This window comes from Heloderma suspectum, chromosome Z (genome assembly GCF_057233095.1).
Source record: "Heloderma suspectum isolate Gila_16-S chromosome Z, 16-S_ref, whole genome shotgun sequence".
NCBI classification, from domain to species: Eukaryota; Metazoa; Chordata; class Lepidosauria; order Squamata; family Helodermatidae; genus Heloderma; species Heloderma suspectum.
The window spans coordinates 6,909,353-6,924,368 of NC_139476.1; the positions used below are offsets into that span (position 1 = coordinate 6,909,353).

General features: G+C 48.1%; 2 protein-coding genes across 6 annotated transcripts in view; one reads left to right on the plus strand and one right to left on the minus strand.

Moving 5' to 3' along the window:
• The window catches only part of JSRP1 (junctional sarcoplasmic reticulum protein 1), a 28,123-nt gene extending 24,877 nt beyond the window's left edge, over nt 1–3,246 (plus strand). The window contains exon 7 of one of the 2 annotated variants that reach the window (XM_084826211.1): nt 807–3,238. In XM_084826211.1, coding sequence (XP_084682337.1) covers nt 807–1,445 — 639 coding nt within the window. In that variant the 3' untranslated portion in view covers nt 1,446–3,238. Of the gene's footprint in view, nt 1–806 lie in introns of both variants that reach the window. The other variant, XM_084826210.1, reaches the window with a different exon arrangement.
• A 1,061-nt stretch (nt 3,247–4,307) lies between these two features.
• Nucleotides 4,308–14,968, minus strand: AMH (anti-Mullerian hormone). 4 transcript variants are annotated; one of them, XM_084826144.1, is made up of 5 exons: nt 14,267–14,968; nt 11,283–11,461; nt 9,758–9,881; nt 7,245–7,428; nt 4,308–6,045 (listed from the first exon to the last, which is right to left on the minus strand). In XM_084826144.1, the coding sequence occupies exons 1-5, from the start codon at nt 14,814–14,816 to the stop codon at nt 5,103–5,105; spliced, it is 1,980 nt and encodes a 659-aa protein (XP_084682270.1). In that variant the 5' UTR covers nt 14,817–14,968; the 3' UTR covers nt 4,308–5,102. The 4 variants fall into 4 exon arrangements, with proteins under 4 accessions (XP_084682270.1, XP_084682273.1, XP_084682272.1 ...); XM_084826147.1 differs by having other exon boundaries at nt 4,334–6,042; nt 11,283–11,356; XM_084826146.1 differs by having other exon boundaries at nt 4,334–6,045; nt 11,283–11,356.
• Nucleotides 14,969–15,016: the final 48 nt, after the last annotated feature.

Sequence of the window (15,016 nt, forward strand, 5' to 3'; positions counted from 1 at the left end):
CAAAAGACCTGCTCCTGGTGGAGAGGAAAGCTGGTAGAACTGGATTGTTGATATGGATCAACACAGCTGCTTGGATTTTTACACTGTCCTTGGAAACCTGACTATGGGGAAACCTGACATCATGATGAGTACCTGCACTCCAACTTTTACCACTACACCAATAGCAGCTCTCCAAAGCCTTCCTTACCTTTTTGTCTGTAAAAGGCCTGCAAACCAGATGAACTGCCCTGCCCTTACTTTTTTGGCACTCTCACCTCCCCACCCCAGAACTTTTCAGCTGGCTATAGGCCTGAGTGGGACCTGCAGCAACAAAATGTTTCAATGTGGAGTGTTCCTATTCAGTTTTTGCTTGGAAGGAGGGGGGTGCTTCCCTTAGGCCGCTAAATATTTGTTGTACCTTGAAATTGAAGTTTGTTGTTCCCCTTGAAAACCTTGAAATTTCCTCAAGATGGCTGCAGTCCTGTCGGCACTGACCAGCCAAGTTTGCCGTAGCAATCCTGGCAATACGGAACCATGTTCAAGAAGCAGCATGTCCCTGAAGACCAGTTGCTGGGGAACACCAGTGGGATGGAGTTACTGCCTTCCCGTCCTGTTTCTGGGCTTCCTGTGGAGGCAACAGGTTCACCTCTGGGAAGCAGGATGCTGGACTAGATGGAACTTCTGGTCTGATCCTGCAGCAGGAAAGTTCTTGAGAACATAAGGAGAGCCCTGCCATTATCAGACCGAAGGTTAGACCATCTACGGCCAGACCGCTTAATGGTCACAGTCTTTTCATGATGGCTGTTGCGTGTTTATTTCCCTTGCAGGATGAACGGTGGTTTTACGAGCGGTGGTTTGACTGGTCGGACACAGAAGAGCCACCTGACATTGAGGAGGAACTACTAGAAATGGAAGAGGAGGAGGTGATAGAAGAGGAGGTGGAAGAAGAACCAGAATCCATAGAAGACGAAGAGGAGGAGTTAGAAGAGGAAACAGAGGCCAAGGTAAGACCCAGGAAGAGCCGGGAGGAAGTGAGCAGGAGAGAGAAGCCCTCCAAAGACAAGGCCTTCAAAAGTCGCAAGGCCCATGAGGAGGAGGAGGAGGAGGAGGAAGGAGGAGGAGAAGAAGGAGAAGAGGAAGAAGAAAAGCAGCGGCTTGGCAAGCGACATCCCCGGAAGGGGAAGGAAGACCAGCAGCAACGGGAGGATGGGAGAAGCCGCCACCACAAACATGATGCAGGGGCCCACCTCTCCAAGGCGCACAAGCGAGAGCAGCGCCCCAAAGACGAGCATGACAAAGGGAAGGGGCGCCCCCATGCCAAGCATGAGCGGGAGAGTAAGCCCCACCTGCACGAGCCCAAGGACAGGAAGCCCTGGCTGGCGCAGCGCCCATTCTTCTCCCCGCACAAGGACGGCACCCACAAATTTGGGAAGCACAAGTTGCAAGAGGGGAAGAGGCAAGGCTGAAAGCGCAGCGGTGGCGCTGTGCCCCCCGCCAGAAAGCAGAGCTCCAAGGTGCCTCCTGCTCCACCTCTCCCCCCACCCCACTTGTAAGCATGGGGACAACTTCCGAGCACAAAGACACCCACCCACCCTTTGAGCACAGCCACCTCTGCTTGCTGCAGTTTCCTCGTCAGAGGCTGCTTGGGACACCGCTGGCCAAGATATCTGCCTCACCCCTGCCTTCCTGGGCCCTCGCCGGCTGACTAACCCCCTTCCTTTTTTCTTTTCTTTTTTGGCTTTTTGGTGTTGCCCAATGCCTCAGTTTCCCCAGCTGCAGAAATGGGGAATGGCTTATCCTTCCTCATGGCGAGAAGCGGTTGCCGAGTTCGAGTGGGCTCACATTGGCGTTAGAGGGCAAAGGCTTGGTGCTAAACCTGGCTGCTATAAGAGAGAAGCCCAAAGCCGCACAGTCTCGGCCGAAATCATCCGCTGGCTCACACGCTCACATCGCTCGGTGCCTCATGGTGCAAAGACGTGTAGCCGAAAATGTGAATAGCTTCCCTTTGCAAAGAGCTCGGTTTTCTGAAATGGTGCCAGATGATACCAGAACTCCACATGCACTGTTGACCCTGCGATGGTTTGTTCACACACACAGCAAAGAACACACATATATGAATACAAACTTTTAAATATTTAGAGCAAGTAGAGGAGTTTTGGCGAGAACGCCACCGTCCATTCTTGTTTAAATCTGTCCATTTTTGTTTTCTTTTGTTGTTTAAAGCATGGCTCTTTGAGCATGTCTCCTTTCCTTATTTTGTTGGGAAACGTCCTGGACTTTGTGGTTTTTTCCCACGTGCACAAAATAAAGCAAGTGTCTCTCTTAGCTCAGAGTCGTTTATGCTGTAAACAGAGCAGAAGCGAACTGAGCCAAGTCTGATTCAACTTCAGAAGTGCAAACATTGCCATGGTGGCAAAAATCAAAGCTGCATTATTCAGACGCAAAAATCATATATTTCAACACTCAGCATTGGCTCTAATACTCCTGCACCCTCTCATGTTTTGTTTTTAAACAGACAGAAAACATGGGTTCTGGGGCTCCAAATCCACAGTCTGACACCCCAAAACCTGAGGATGATTTGCAGCTGTAAAAACAAAAACAAAAAACCTAGTGTGCGACTCAAAACATTTTGACCCATGAGCATTTGCCATTTCCCAGGGCAAGAAAATTAATGGTGCAACAGAGTGCATTATGATAGTCTTGGATCCAGGTGAACCAAGAGGGCATTTTAAGCCACAAGACAAAACGTGATGTGTGAATGCATTGGAAACAGATCCAGACCTTTTAGAATTCCAGATTTCACTGCAGTCATCAAGTCACACCACTGTGTAACCTGTGCAGACTCCCATCTGCAGGAAATTCTCTCCCCATAATATCACACCATCCCTTTGATTCCATTTGATTTAACACCATCAAACCATTTCCCCCACTTTTTAAAAGTTCCATTCTCCAGGAAATGTTATCCTTCCTAGTTCTTCCTTTGCTATGGGGAGGGATCTGTATGGAAAACCTTGGGCAGAACTATCACCAAGACAAGACTTGAAAAATGTACAGGATGTTCGGTATAATAGAACAAGGTGGGATGAGACCCCTGCCTCAATCTGCTTTACAGGGGAGCATAATGTAAAACAGAGCAGCAATTTAGTAAAGAGGTTGCATAGCAACCTGACCTCAGGAGTCTGCTCAAAATAACTTCCTTTTTTTGACCCACCCCTCTGGCTTAAATCTGTTTATAAAATGCATATTAAATAAAAATGTCAAAAATGTGTAAAGTCCCATCATTTCCCACACTCCAGGACAATTCTGAAGCATCTTATGAGTTGGGGAGAAAGAACCTCAGCAAAGGCAAAGAGTGAGGGAGCAGCCAAATATGCCAGGTGGTGGTGGGGGGTCTCACCTGTAATGTTCTGCTGGTGGTTGTGGAGTAGTATGGGAAATCACTTTGTATGCGCTCCATGGCATTGTCTTTTTTACACCTCTAGGGCAAAAATGGGGCTAGAGGGAAGGGCCTTGGTGGATCATACCAAAGAGCCATCTACTCCAGGGGTGTTCAGCCCGAAAGCTAAATTCCACTTAGGAGAAGTTCTCGAGGGCCACATTCCTGTGGTGGGCGTGGCTGAAGATCAAAGGGGTGGGGCCAAAAGTCAAAGGGGCAGGGCAAAAATGTTAAAAATACCGGCATAACTTAGCTTCAGGCTCTAACTGCCGGTAACAAAGCCTTAGGAGAAGAATTTCAACCTTTTCGATGGGAAAAACCGCCAAACCAGGAAACCACCGAATGATCAGTGGTTGGGGCAAAAGGGGGTGAGTTCAGGGGAAGGTGTGTGGCCTTCTGGGCCCCCAGGCCTGAGGCGCTACACCCTGATCTATTCCAGTATCCTGTTTCCTTTCAGTGGCCAGCTAGATGCTCCCAGGAAGCCCACAAGCAGGGCATGGAAGTAATCGCCCTCTCCTGCTCTTTGTCCTCAGGATCTGGGGATAGACTGCTTCTATACAGGGAAGCTCTACAGTTAACTATTATGAGTAGTCACCAGTGATTAGATCTAGCGTAAGAAAAACATTCCTGCATTCTTCCAAAGGGCCATCTAGACTAGTTCAGTGTCCTATTTCCAACAGTGGGGACTGAGATGCTTTTGGGAAACCTGGAAGCTGGTAATGGGATTGAAGTAAGGAAGGTCACCCAGTGTTGGTGGAATGCACCCATCTACAGGAAGCACCCATCTTTGCACAGAAGTCGGAACAAAAGCCATGATTTTTAAGAAGCACAGAAAAAGAGTACAGGTGTTGGTACCAGGCACCAAAATTCAAACTGCCTCAAAATCTTGGCTATCGTTTTAAAAAGACAAAATCAAGTACCTAGCCGTTATTTTTTATTTTTTTATTTATAGGCAGGCCTTTCAGGGCTACCTCTCACAAGGTGGATCACAACATATTAAAACAACCCCTAACATATTACAAACCAAAGAATCATAAGCTAAAATTTCTAGAAAATATGATTGCATCAGCAGAGTAAAACAATATCAAAACATATGGATCAGTAGCAAAAAGATTAAGTTGTTAAAGAACTAGCTAAGCATCAGCAGTTAAAACTAACAGCAATTAAATACCAAACATAAATAGCAGCAGCTTAGAATAAATAAGCCTTCGAAGCCCTTTTAAAAGACACCAATAGGGGCCCATGCATACCTATCAAAGGAGGGAGCTCTAAAGTCATGGGGCCACCACAGAAAAGATCCCGTCTCTAGTGCCCAGCAATCAATGGGCGCAATTATATGCTTGAAAGTTTAGGGACAAAATCCGCTGTCCTCTCAGAAGCCAGAAGGGTGGCAGAATAAGATCCCAGTGCTTGGGGTCTGGGGTGGGAAAGGACTCCAGTATCCCAAACATCTCATCCCCACTCCCTGCCAGAATAATGTTTGCAAAATAGTAATTTTACAACATGTAGCATAAATTATGCAAGGCAAGAGTTATTCTATTTCTAAACACAAGAGCACACACAACTCTGGCCATGAGCAGGAGGAGGATGCAGTTAAAAGGGACAAGCCCTGGCGTGGTGCACTTTTGTAGAGACTCTGGGAAGGCTGGATGGGTGCGTGTGTGTGTGTGTGTGTGTCTCTCTCTCTCTACCGACATCCGCACGACACAGCCACCATATTTGGGTAGACCTTAACCGTCATCCCTTGATCGTTGGTAAACGTCACCATGTGACTTTGGGAGTATTTCTCCGGGACGCAACAAGGGGCACGCTGGAGAGGCATCCCCTGTTCATGCATGCGCAGCAGGAAAATGGTGTGGGAGTAATAATCGGGGATGCGGGTGGAGAGGGGGCTCCGGCACGACCCCACACAGTTGTTGGCATTGTACGACTCTGGTAGGATGATGTACCCTGTGGAGACCAAGTCTATTCTGAGCTCCCGCAGCTGACAGTAGTCATCCCGGTTCCGAGCACTGCGGTTTGCCCGGGAGGATGCTTTGGACTCTCGCCAGCGAGCGTGCACCGCCTGGAGGGCTTTGAGCAGTAGCAGGCTGTGGATTTTTTCCCGAGTCCTGGATCGTTCCATCCCTCCAGAGCTGCTGCTGTGTAGCCCCCCTGGGCCACCAGAAGGGTAATAACAGAAAGCCAGGAGGGTGTGGAAGAGGTCTGCGTTGGCTTGGAAGGACGGCATGGAGTTCAGTTGCTGGATCACGGCGTGCAGCTTCTCCAGGAGTTGCTGTAGCAACGTCCCCTCCAGGAACCTCCAGTGGTGTTCCATCAGGGCCTGGCTGTCCTCAGGAAAAAGGACAACCAAGTGGTCCTCAGACTGCACCAGCTGCTCCAAGGCCACCTTCTCCGACAGGTTGAGGAGCACGTGAGGGAGGGCCTCCATCGTGTCAAAATCCAACCGCAGGTGCGCCCTGGAGATGGGAGGCGACTCGCTGGAGGGGCTCAGCACCTTGTTGACAAACTGCGAAAGGGCCTCTAGAAACTGCCCAGTGCTCGTGGGCACTACCACTGAGATATTTGTCTGGCTGGGGGAGGAGGCATCGGGAGACGGTGCTTCAGCCACACCAGAAGCCAGCAAACTGCTGCGGGGACAAAACAGAAGTCTTTAAAAAGAAAAGAAAACTGTGCCCACAACCTGCCCTCTTTGGCCCTCCCTTTCTTCCCACCCTCCTTCCATTTGTGCCATGTGGTTACAGGATATTCTCACACTCCTCTCTTTGTGAATTTAGCATCCATGCCCCACAGGAATATGTGCAGGTTGGTACTCTGGCCTACTGGTGTCAAATAGCAAGCTGGAGCATCTACCTGCAAGTACAGCTGCTCGTGGGAAGACCATGCAGCTGGCTGTTTTCCAGAAAAATGCTTGAAGGAAGCAAATTAAATCCGTAGTTGGGCAGTACCTTTATTAGGACCAACCAAAATTCTGCCAAAATGTGCAGGCTTTGAGTTCTCCAGAACTCTTCATCAACCTAGGTGGTACAAAAAGCAGGGGATGGGTGAAAGAACAAAAGACTCCCAAAATTTGGCCAGGTGTTGTGGTCTTGAGGTCCTCAGTTTAGATAGAACCAGTCTCAGAATGAAGATTTGCAGTCTGGATGAATAAAATCAGCGGTAGGTAAGTCGCAAGAAGAAACACCACATGCATTTCGACCATTAGGTCTTTTTCAGTGGTCAAATATTGCAAAATTATAATTTCTCATACGAACCTGTTAACAAATATATATGCACAACCAAGTCTCTTGGAATAATTTGCCAAAGGATGAGTCCATAATAAGACTCTCACCACCAATTAAGCCTCATTCTCATGCCCAGAAGCAACATGCATAAGTGCCTGAGTCTCCAACCTGGTGCCCTTTAGAGGTGCCGGGCAACGGAAGGATAGAGCTACTCCCTTCATGCCCTGCTTTTGTGCTTCCCAGGGGCTGTCCACTATTGGAAACAGGGTGCTTGGCTAGATGGACCATCAGTCTCACCCAGCTGGGCTTTTCCTTTGTTCGCTGTGATGGTGCTTTGGGGAGAGAATGTAGGTGTAAGGGAGAAACTGCAGATTCTGGGAGTAGGCCTTTCCCCACCCACAGAAGGAATTGGGAATGTTTGCCAAGCTTCTGTGACATCACAGTAGCACAGCCAATCGCAGGGAAGCTGCCAAGAGAGAGGCAGCAACCAGATACCCCCTGTCTCCTTTGCAAGCCTGCAGCTCTAGGGCTGTCAGCTCCTGCCCCTGGGGGTGGGCGTGGGAGGATCGAGACTAGATCAGAAACAACCAAAGAGGGCTACCCACGTGGGCTTCAGGTACGGGACCATGTCCAACTTGCCATCAGCAGCGAGGAAAGATGAGGATGGAACACCGCTGTCTCCAGGCTTTCGTTTCACCATCAGCAAAACAGCTGGGGTCATGCGGGTGAAACACTTGGCATCAAAACCAAACAGGAGGTCTTGGGCTTCCTGGGCGGAGAGGGCAGTGCCTGGGAGGGATGGCCACGAAAAGGAGAAGGAGGATTCCTTAATGGAGAAGCAGCAAACAGAGGTTTTTCCTCACCCTTCGCCAATAAGCTCCTAGTCCCCAGGAAGGATGATTATTTATGATGGTGGTAATTTAGTCACCTAAATAATTAGCTGATGTACGAGAGGAGAGGGAGAGAAGGCCTAAGATAAACAATGTTTAAAAGAAAGGGAAATGAATGTAATGGCGATAATTATATTTGCATAGCACTTCCAAGTATTCACAGTGCTTCATTTGTAATATCTAGTTGTAATCCTTATAGCAACCCTGTAAAGTCAGGCAGTGTTATTACCCCCCATGTTGCACTTGGAGGGAGGGAGGCTCAGAGAGAGCAGCATGCCTACCTAGTGAGTTCATGGCAGAGGCAGGATTTGAAGTGGGGACTGTCCGTAGCTCTGTCTCTTGGCTACCACTCATACACCAGCTCTCAAGGTTTTCATTAGATGTTTAAAAAGCAAGAAGAGGAACCAGCAGTGTGGAAAGAGAGCAATACCATTTTAAAGGAAGGCAGAGAAAGCACCAATCAAAAATCAGCCTGCCAACAAAAATTGGCTTCATAGAGTATGTCATAGACAGAGCGAAGCCAAGCATGTTCCTTTGAGTCCCATTAGCCTCACTGGGTGTTACTCCCTAATGGTAGGTATGTTTAGGATTGCAAACCTAGGCTCAGAGCACTTTGTGATCTCATATCCCAGTGTAGCCATTGGACAGATCATGTCAACATTTTCCTAAACCATTGCTTCTAAGATAAACTTTTAGGAAGGCTGAATTTGGTAGATCAGAGCAAAGCCACCTTGCAAGAAACAGGCTACCTTGGGAAGCTTTGCAAAACCTTTGCTGCTACATCAAAAGCAAACCTCCTTAAAAGACTACAAACCTTTTGCAAGGGACTGCGCCTAAGCCTTGCTAAACCAGAGCTGCCAGAGTGTTCAGCAGCCTTTGCAAGACCTTAGCTCCCATGCCTTAAATATTGGTTGAAGACTGTATTTTGTAATACCTGTGTAATATTGACAGTGCAGTCCTATGGATGTCTTTTCAGAACTAACCACCGCTGAATTTAATGGGACAAAACCCAGGTAAGTGTCTATAGGATTGCAATCTTAAGATCAGTGCATATGTTAAAGTTTGTATTTTGTAATACTTGTGTAATATTAGCATATTCCTGGCTGTGACAGTGGACTGGATGAGGGCTAATAAACTGAAACTCAATCCAGACTGAGATGCTGTTAGTTGGCGGTTCTCCTGACCGGAGGGAGGGTGCTCACCCTGTTCTGGATGGGGTTGCACTCCCCCTGAAGTAGCAGGTCCGTAGCTTGGGGGTCCTCCTGGAGCCTTCTTTGTAACTTGAGGCTCAGGTGGCCTCACTGGCATGGAGTGCCTGCTACCGACTTCAGCTGGTGGCTCAGCTATGCTTCTATCTGGACAGGGATAGCCTGGTTTCAGTTGTCTGTGCTCTGGCAGCCTCCAAGTTAGATTACTGCTCTACATGGGGCTGCCTTTGAAGACAGTTCAGAAGCTGCAGCTCATGCAAATTGCAGCGGCCAGGTTGATAACAGGGACCAGAAGGTCCGAACATATTAGACCAACTCTAGCCTGCTTGCACTGGCTGCCTCTATGCTTCCAGGCTCTATTCAAGCTGCTGGTTTTAACCTATAAAGCCCTACATGGGTCAGGAACCGCACTACCTGATGGAGAATCTCTCCTGACATGAACCTCCCCATAGCCTATGCTCAGCATCCAAGGTCCTCTTCCGGATGCCTCCTCCGCGGTTGGCTCGGAAGGCAGCAACAAGGGAGAGGGCCTTCTCGGTGGTGGCCCCCCAATTGTGGCATGATCTCTCCGACGAGGCCCATCTGGCACCAACATTTTTATCTTTTCGGTGCCAGGTCAAGACCTTTCTCTTTTCTCAGGCATTTGGCAGCATATGCTATGTTTAATCAGGTCCTGGATTTGTCTTGCGGTTATGGCTGATTGCTTAAAGTTGTTTCAGATATATGTTGTCTCTGTGTGAACTGTCTCTGTGTTATGTAAATGGTTTTTAAACTTTGTATCCTGTATTTTTAATCGTCTTTAATCTTTGGAAACCACTCGGAGAGCTTCAGCTATGAGGTGTTATAGAAATAGTAGTAGTAGTAGTAGTAGTAATAATAATAATAATAATAATAATAATTTATAATATGAAATAACTGCATTTTGATAAGTTGTTAATAAAAATATTTGTTTTTTTAAAGGGGGTGACGGAGAAACACAAGTGGAACTCACCCCCGCCCCACCCATGCCTCTATGCATACCCTCGTTGCTCTGACGCCTGATTTCCAAAGAAAGCTCGAAGCTCAGTTGCCTGGGCGTACGTCTTCCCGATATCACGGAGCCCCAAAGGACAATGTACTGTGTGCCCCTGGAGAGGCAGACGACCTGCGGCAGGAAAATGAAGAGACAAACACATCAGAATTCACAGAACCGCCGGACGTCTCTTCCCAATGCATTCAACAGCACCTCCAATAGCTGAAATTCAGCTGGCAGGGTGCTGCCATCCCCCCTGCATCTGCTTTATTAGATCATGTTTATCTACATGTCAGGAAAGACCTCCCTGGCTGGATTTCTGCAGGACAGGCTGCTGGTAAAGGCACAGGAGCGGAGCCATTTAAAGGTGGTGCTCCTAGCCGAGACAAGAGCATTGATGCGAGAAGCCCCATCAGAAAGAACATGAAGGCTGACCCAGAAGGGCTCCAACGGCCATTTCATCCAGCTCCCTGCTCTCCATGGCGGTCAGGCAGAAGCCTGTGGGAAGCCCCGAAGCAGGACACGAAGACAACAGCCCTAACCTTCAACGTACTCCACAACCAGCATCTGATAGTCACAAGCAGGCTTCCCCTCTACCAGTGGAGGCTGGTGGTTCCAATGTCAGTGAGGCCGTGCATCCGCTCCGGGTGTCAGTCAGAACCAGGGAGAACTCTAAAGCAGCGCCTTGGATAGGCCCTTTAGAGTTCTGACTGGTTTTGACTGAAACCCAGAGTGGATGCACCACCCCACTGACATCAGAACCACCAGCCTTCGCTACCTGGATCCAGGAGTACCAGATGCTGTGGGGCGGGGGGGGGGGGTGCTTGCGTCTGTATGTGCAGACTGTTTCTGGATATGGAAGTGCAATTTACCTATCAGCAGCAGCTGACAGACCTGTCCTTCAAGGACTGGGCCTGTTTAGCCTTGAGAAGAGAAGACTGAGGGGAGATATGATAGCGCTCTTCAAGTACTTGAAAGGGGGTCTCAGAGAGGAAGGCCAGGATCTCTTTTCGATCCTCCCAGAGTGCAGGACACCGAATAATGGGCTCAAGTTGCAGGAAGCCAGATTCCGGCTGAACATCAGGAAAATGTTCCCAACTGTTAGAGCAATACGACAATGGAACCCATGACCTAGGTGGGCTCTCCCACACTGGAGGCATTCAAGGTGAGGCTGGACAGCCACCTGTCAGGGATGCTCTGACTTGGATTCCTGCATTGAGCAGAGGGCTGGACTCGAGGGTCTTACAGGCCCCTTCCAACCCTACTATTCTGTGGTTCTATGAAATCTGAGAGCCAGGTTTGGACTGGAGAGACCCATGTTCAAATTCCAGCTCAGCCATGAAGCTCACCGGGTGACCTTGGGCCCATCACCATCTCTCTCAGCCTAGCCTGCCTCACAGGGTTGTTGAGAGGATAAAAAAAAAGCAGTGCTGGGGGAATGTATATGTGTCATTGAGCTCCTTGGATAAAAGGAACAGAAATTGCATGCAAGTAATAAATAAAGCCATTCGACCTGCCCCATCCGTTACATACCTGCTGTTGATGGAGACCTTTTCCACTCACTAGGAACTTCTCCCGGGGGCTGGCAACCAGAGACTCCTTCCCTCCTTGGTAAAAGACAAGAAGGGCAAGGTGAAGTAAGCCCAGAGACACGTCAACGTCTTCTTGAACCATCAGCTTGAACCTGAGCTTCGTCTCATTCTCCCATTTCACTGCCAGGGGAAAGGAAACACGAGGAGGGTATCAGAACAGATCTTTCCCGCTGCAGGGGCCACATATCCTGTGTTTAAAATAAATGATACACACACACAATTCATACCCAAGGCTGGCATCAAGGGTAGGCATTGGTCGGGCACCTGACAAGGACCCACACCCCAGCAGGGACCCACTGACAAGAAGCCCCTGGAGCTGTTCCTCTTCTTCATCACTGCGACCTGCTTGTTCATCTGCCTCTTACTCTGGCCCAGACAAGGATGGTGGTGAGAAGGAGGAGCAGGAGACGCCAGCGCCAGCTCGCTCTCTGCCCGTCAAGCAAGTGGTAGCAATGATGAGGAAGAGGAGGAGGAGAGCAGCTGGTGACCATGGTGGTGAGATGGCGGATTTGCTGAGGGAGGGGGCCTGCTGAGGGTGTCTTGCCCAAAGGCTCTAAGGCTCTCAAAAACCTGGCACCGCTCAGACCTTCCAACTATTTTCCAGACTGGGTCCCTCTTTTCTGTTCCCTGTCCCAGATAAAGCACTGCCCAGATCTTTCCCTCTTTTGCCATTTGGGGATGCTCTTAATAAAGAATATTAATCGGGATGTACAAGTTTTCCTTCCTCTGCATCCTGAAAAAGGAAGCTGTTAACAGGCAAGCTGCTGAACACCTCTTGCTTCAGAGGCCAGCGTAAGGCAAGCTACGGCAGGGAAAATGAAGAACCATGGCTGGCGTTGCCAGCTTCTCCTATAAAAACAACAGCATCATAACGTTATTTATTCATTCGTTCAAAAATTCAGACTGTGCAATAACTTTTCCTAAACAGGTTTCATCTTGAGGGAAAACAACGAATCTCGACAACAAGAGATGTATTAGAGATGTTTCAGCTATCAAGATGCCAGACATAAAATCATAGAATTTTAAAATGGAATGGTTTCACTGAAGGTCATCCAGTCCATCCCCAACAAATGGCTATCCAGCTTTTGCTTGAATACCACCACCACCTCCCAAGGCACTCTGTTCTACTGTCAAAGAGCTCTTACTGTTAGGACATTTTCCCTAATGTTTAACAAAAATCTGCTTTCCTGCAGTTTCCACCCATTGGTTCTAGGCCTGCCATCCGGAACAACAGAGAATAAGTCTGTTCCTCCTTCTGCATGACAACTCTTCCTAACTCGTCCTTCAGTTTTCACCCAGAAGACAATGGGAGCTTCTGTCCCAAATCATTCTTGTTAACATAATAAAGCACTGTCAAACTGCAAAGAATTTGCCTAGCTCAGTTTGTCCTTTGGAAGATCTCACTTCCTCAGATAGAGCAATAGTCCACAGTTACAATCTAAACGTCCGCTATCTTCAGAGGCATTTGGGATTTTATTTGGGAACATCTGGTCCCTAGAGGATTTGTATCATTTAATAGCTGGTGTTTGGTTTTGCTGGTTGTCATTTTTGTCTGATCTTTTGTTCTTTGCACTGTGATCCTACAAAATGGTGCATTTTGACAACAAGAGTTCAGATATATCAGGGGTGTAGTATCCCCAGCTCACAGGGCTTCTGAATCCAGCCAACGGAGCCTCCTTAAATATGGATAGGACTGCATATTTAACTGTTTCTGTTTTCATTGTATTTTTATCCTGCTTTGTATTATACTGATTCTATGGAAGCTGCCTTGCAGTGGAGGCTGGTGGCTCTGATGTCAGTGGGGCAGTGGATCCGCTCCAGGTTTCAGTCAGAACCAGTCAGAACTGTAAAGGAGCTATCCAAGGTATGGAAGCCCCACTAACTTTGGAGCTACCAGCATTCACTGCCTCCTTGTGAGCATTTTGTTAAAAAGGCAGGGCATGAAAAACAATCAAATTATGTATTTCCTTTTATTTATAAAGGAGTCACTTTTTCAGTACTGTGGTTGTGCACTTAACTGTTGTTTAAGAGTTCTTTGGGCTCTACAACAATCCCCTGACCATAACTTCCAAGCTAACATGACACAACAGGGAAAGGGACCTGCAGCATAAAGCTGCAGCATGGACAGCCCTTGTTCAGAGTTCAGCCAGCCATGCCCTCTTCTGGGATATCCATTCCCCCTTGCAATGGAAGGTGTTCTGTTCCCACACTGCCGGTCAGCATTCCATGCCCACTTTTTAATGAAGTGATGGGATTCCAAACAACCCTCATTGGACTATTTTGTGGTTCCCTCATCTTAGGTTTTAAAAGAAATATTTGTTCTACTCTTGCCAACACTGGGATTCCTCCCAGCTTCTACTGATACCTTCTTTTGTGCATGGATTTTGTGCATGGATTTATGTTTTGGCTACATAACAATTGGCATTCAGAGAATTAGTTTGCTATAGAATTATAGGGAACTGATGAAGGGAAGGGAAGGGAAGGGAAGGGAAGGGAAGGGAAGGGAAGGGAAGGGAAGGAAAGGAAAGGAAAGGAAAGGAAAGGAAAGGAAAGGAAAGGAAAGGAAAGGAAAGGAAAGGAAAGGAAAGGAAAGGAAAGGAAATTGCAGGGGAAGGAGGGAAGGAAGATAGATAATTTATTACGAGCCATGATCAGCGCAGATGGAAGGAAGGAAGGAATACAGATAAAAAACGCAGACTGAAAGAACAGAATTTATGAAGGGAAATTACTAATGAAAAGAAAAAGAAGAGAAAAGCATTCTTCATAGCAGGAGTCTTTTATTTAATTATATGGGCTGGCTTATCAGGTTTAGTTATGCAATATAAAAGAAGGTGTTTCTATACATCTTTGATGTCTATAAACTAGAAAAGTGATGATCATAATTTGGCCCTGGGCTTCCTCCTGCTTTTCCTCCTGCATACTTACCTTCCTCCAGATGAAGGAGGAGAAAGTGGTTCTCCCCTGGGTTGGCCAGAAAATGACCAACACGCTGGAGAGATGAGAGAAGGCCATGCGGGGTATCTGTGGGGCACATTCCAAACACCTCCAGTTCTTCTTCATCCCAGGCGGCCCTGCTCAGTGCCTTCAAGAACCTGCTGTCATAGTTGGTGAGGAGGCCAATGACTTCCAGATGGTTGGGACCCCAAATACTGCTCCCGTCCAGTTTCACCCTACACACAGGTTCCTCTGGGCCTCCGTGGAGCCAAGACTGGAAGCTGGATCTGGGCCATAAACTCAAGCGCTGATGAGGTTGGCCATATTCAGGGTCATCTTCTGGGCTGCCCACAGCAAGCGGTCCTTGGAACTCCAACACGCCTGTGACTTCTTCCTCTTCTGGAGCTTTGGATTCTCTGAAGGTTGACGCCTCAGGTTCTCTCCAAGGTCCTTTTCCCAAGAGGTTCTCTTTCCCAGGCACAGAGATGGACTCAACGATCAGCGACAGGCCCACCACAAAACCTGCAAGCACAAGCTTCATGGTCCACTCCCCCGAGGAGTCACAGCAGCTCCTGCGAAACTCTCCCGAGAAGTCCAGAATTGAGCAAAGGCATGCTGGGAAGGCCAGCACCAAAAAAACAACACGTCCACAGAGCAGCAAAAGCGGTGGCCTAAAAGTCCCTGTTTAAACCCATGTGTCCTTGAATCGACAATACACATCACATCTCCCTGGAGGAAAGG

Coding starts and splice junctions, on each gene's coding strand:
- AMH (XM_084826144.1), bottom strand. CDS start 14,816: ATGAAGCTTGTGCTTGCAGGTTTTGTGGTGGGCCTGTCGCTGATCGTT. Junction 11,462..14,266: donor CCTCCTTCATCTGGAGGAAG/GTAAGTATGCAG, acceptor TTCCCCTGGCAG/TGAAATGGGAGAATGAGACG. Junction 6,046..7,244: donor GTCCCGTACCTGAAGCCCAC/GTGGGTAGCCCT, acceptor TTGTCCCCGCAG/CAGTTTGCTGGCTTCTGGTG.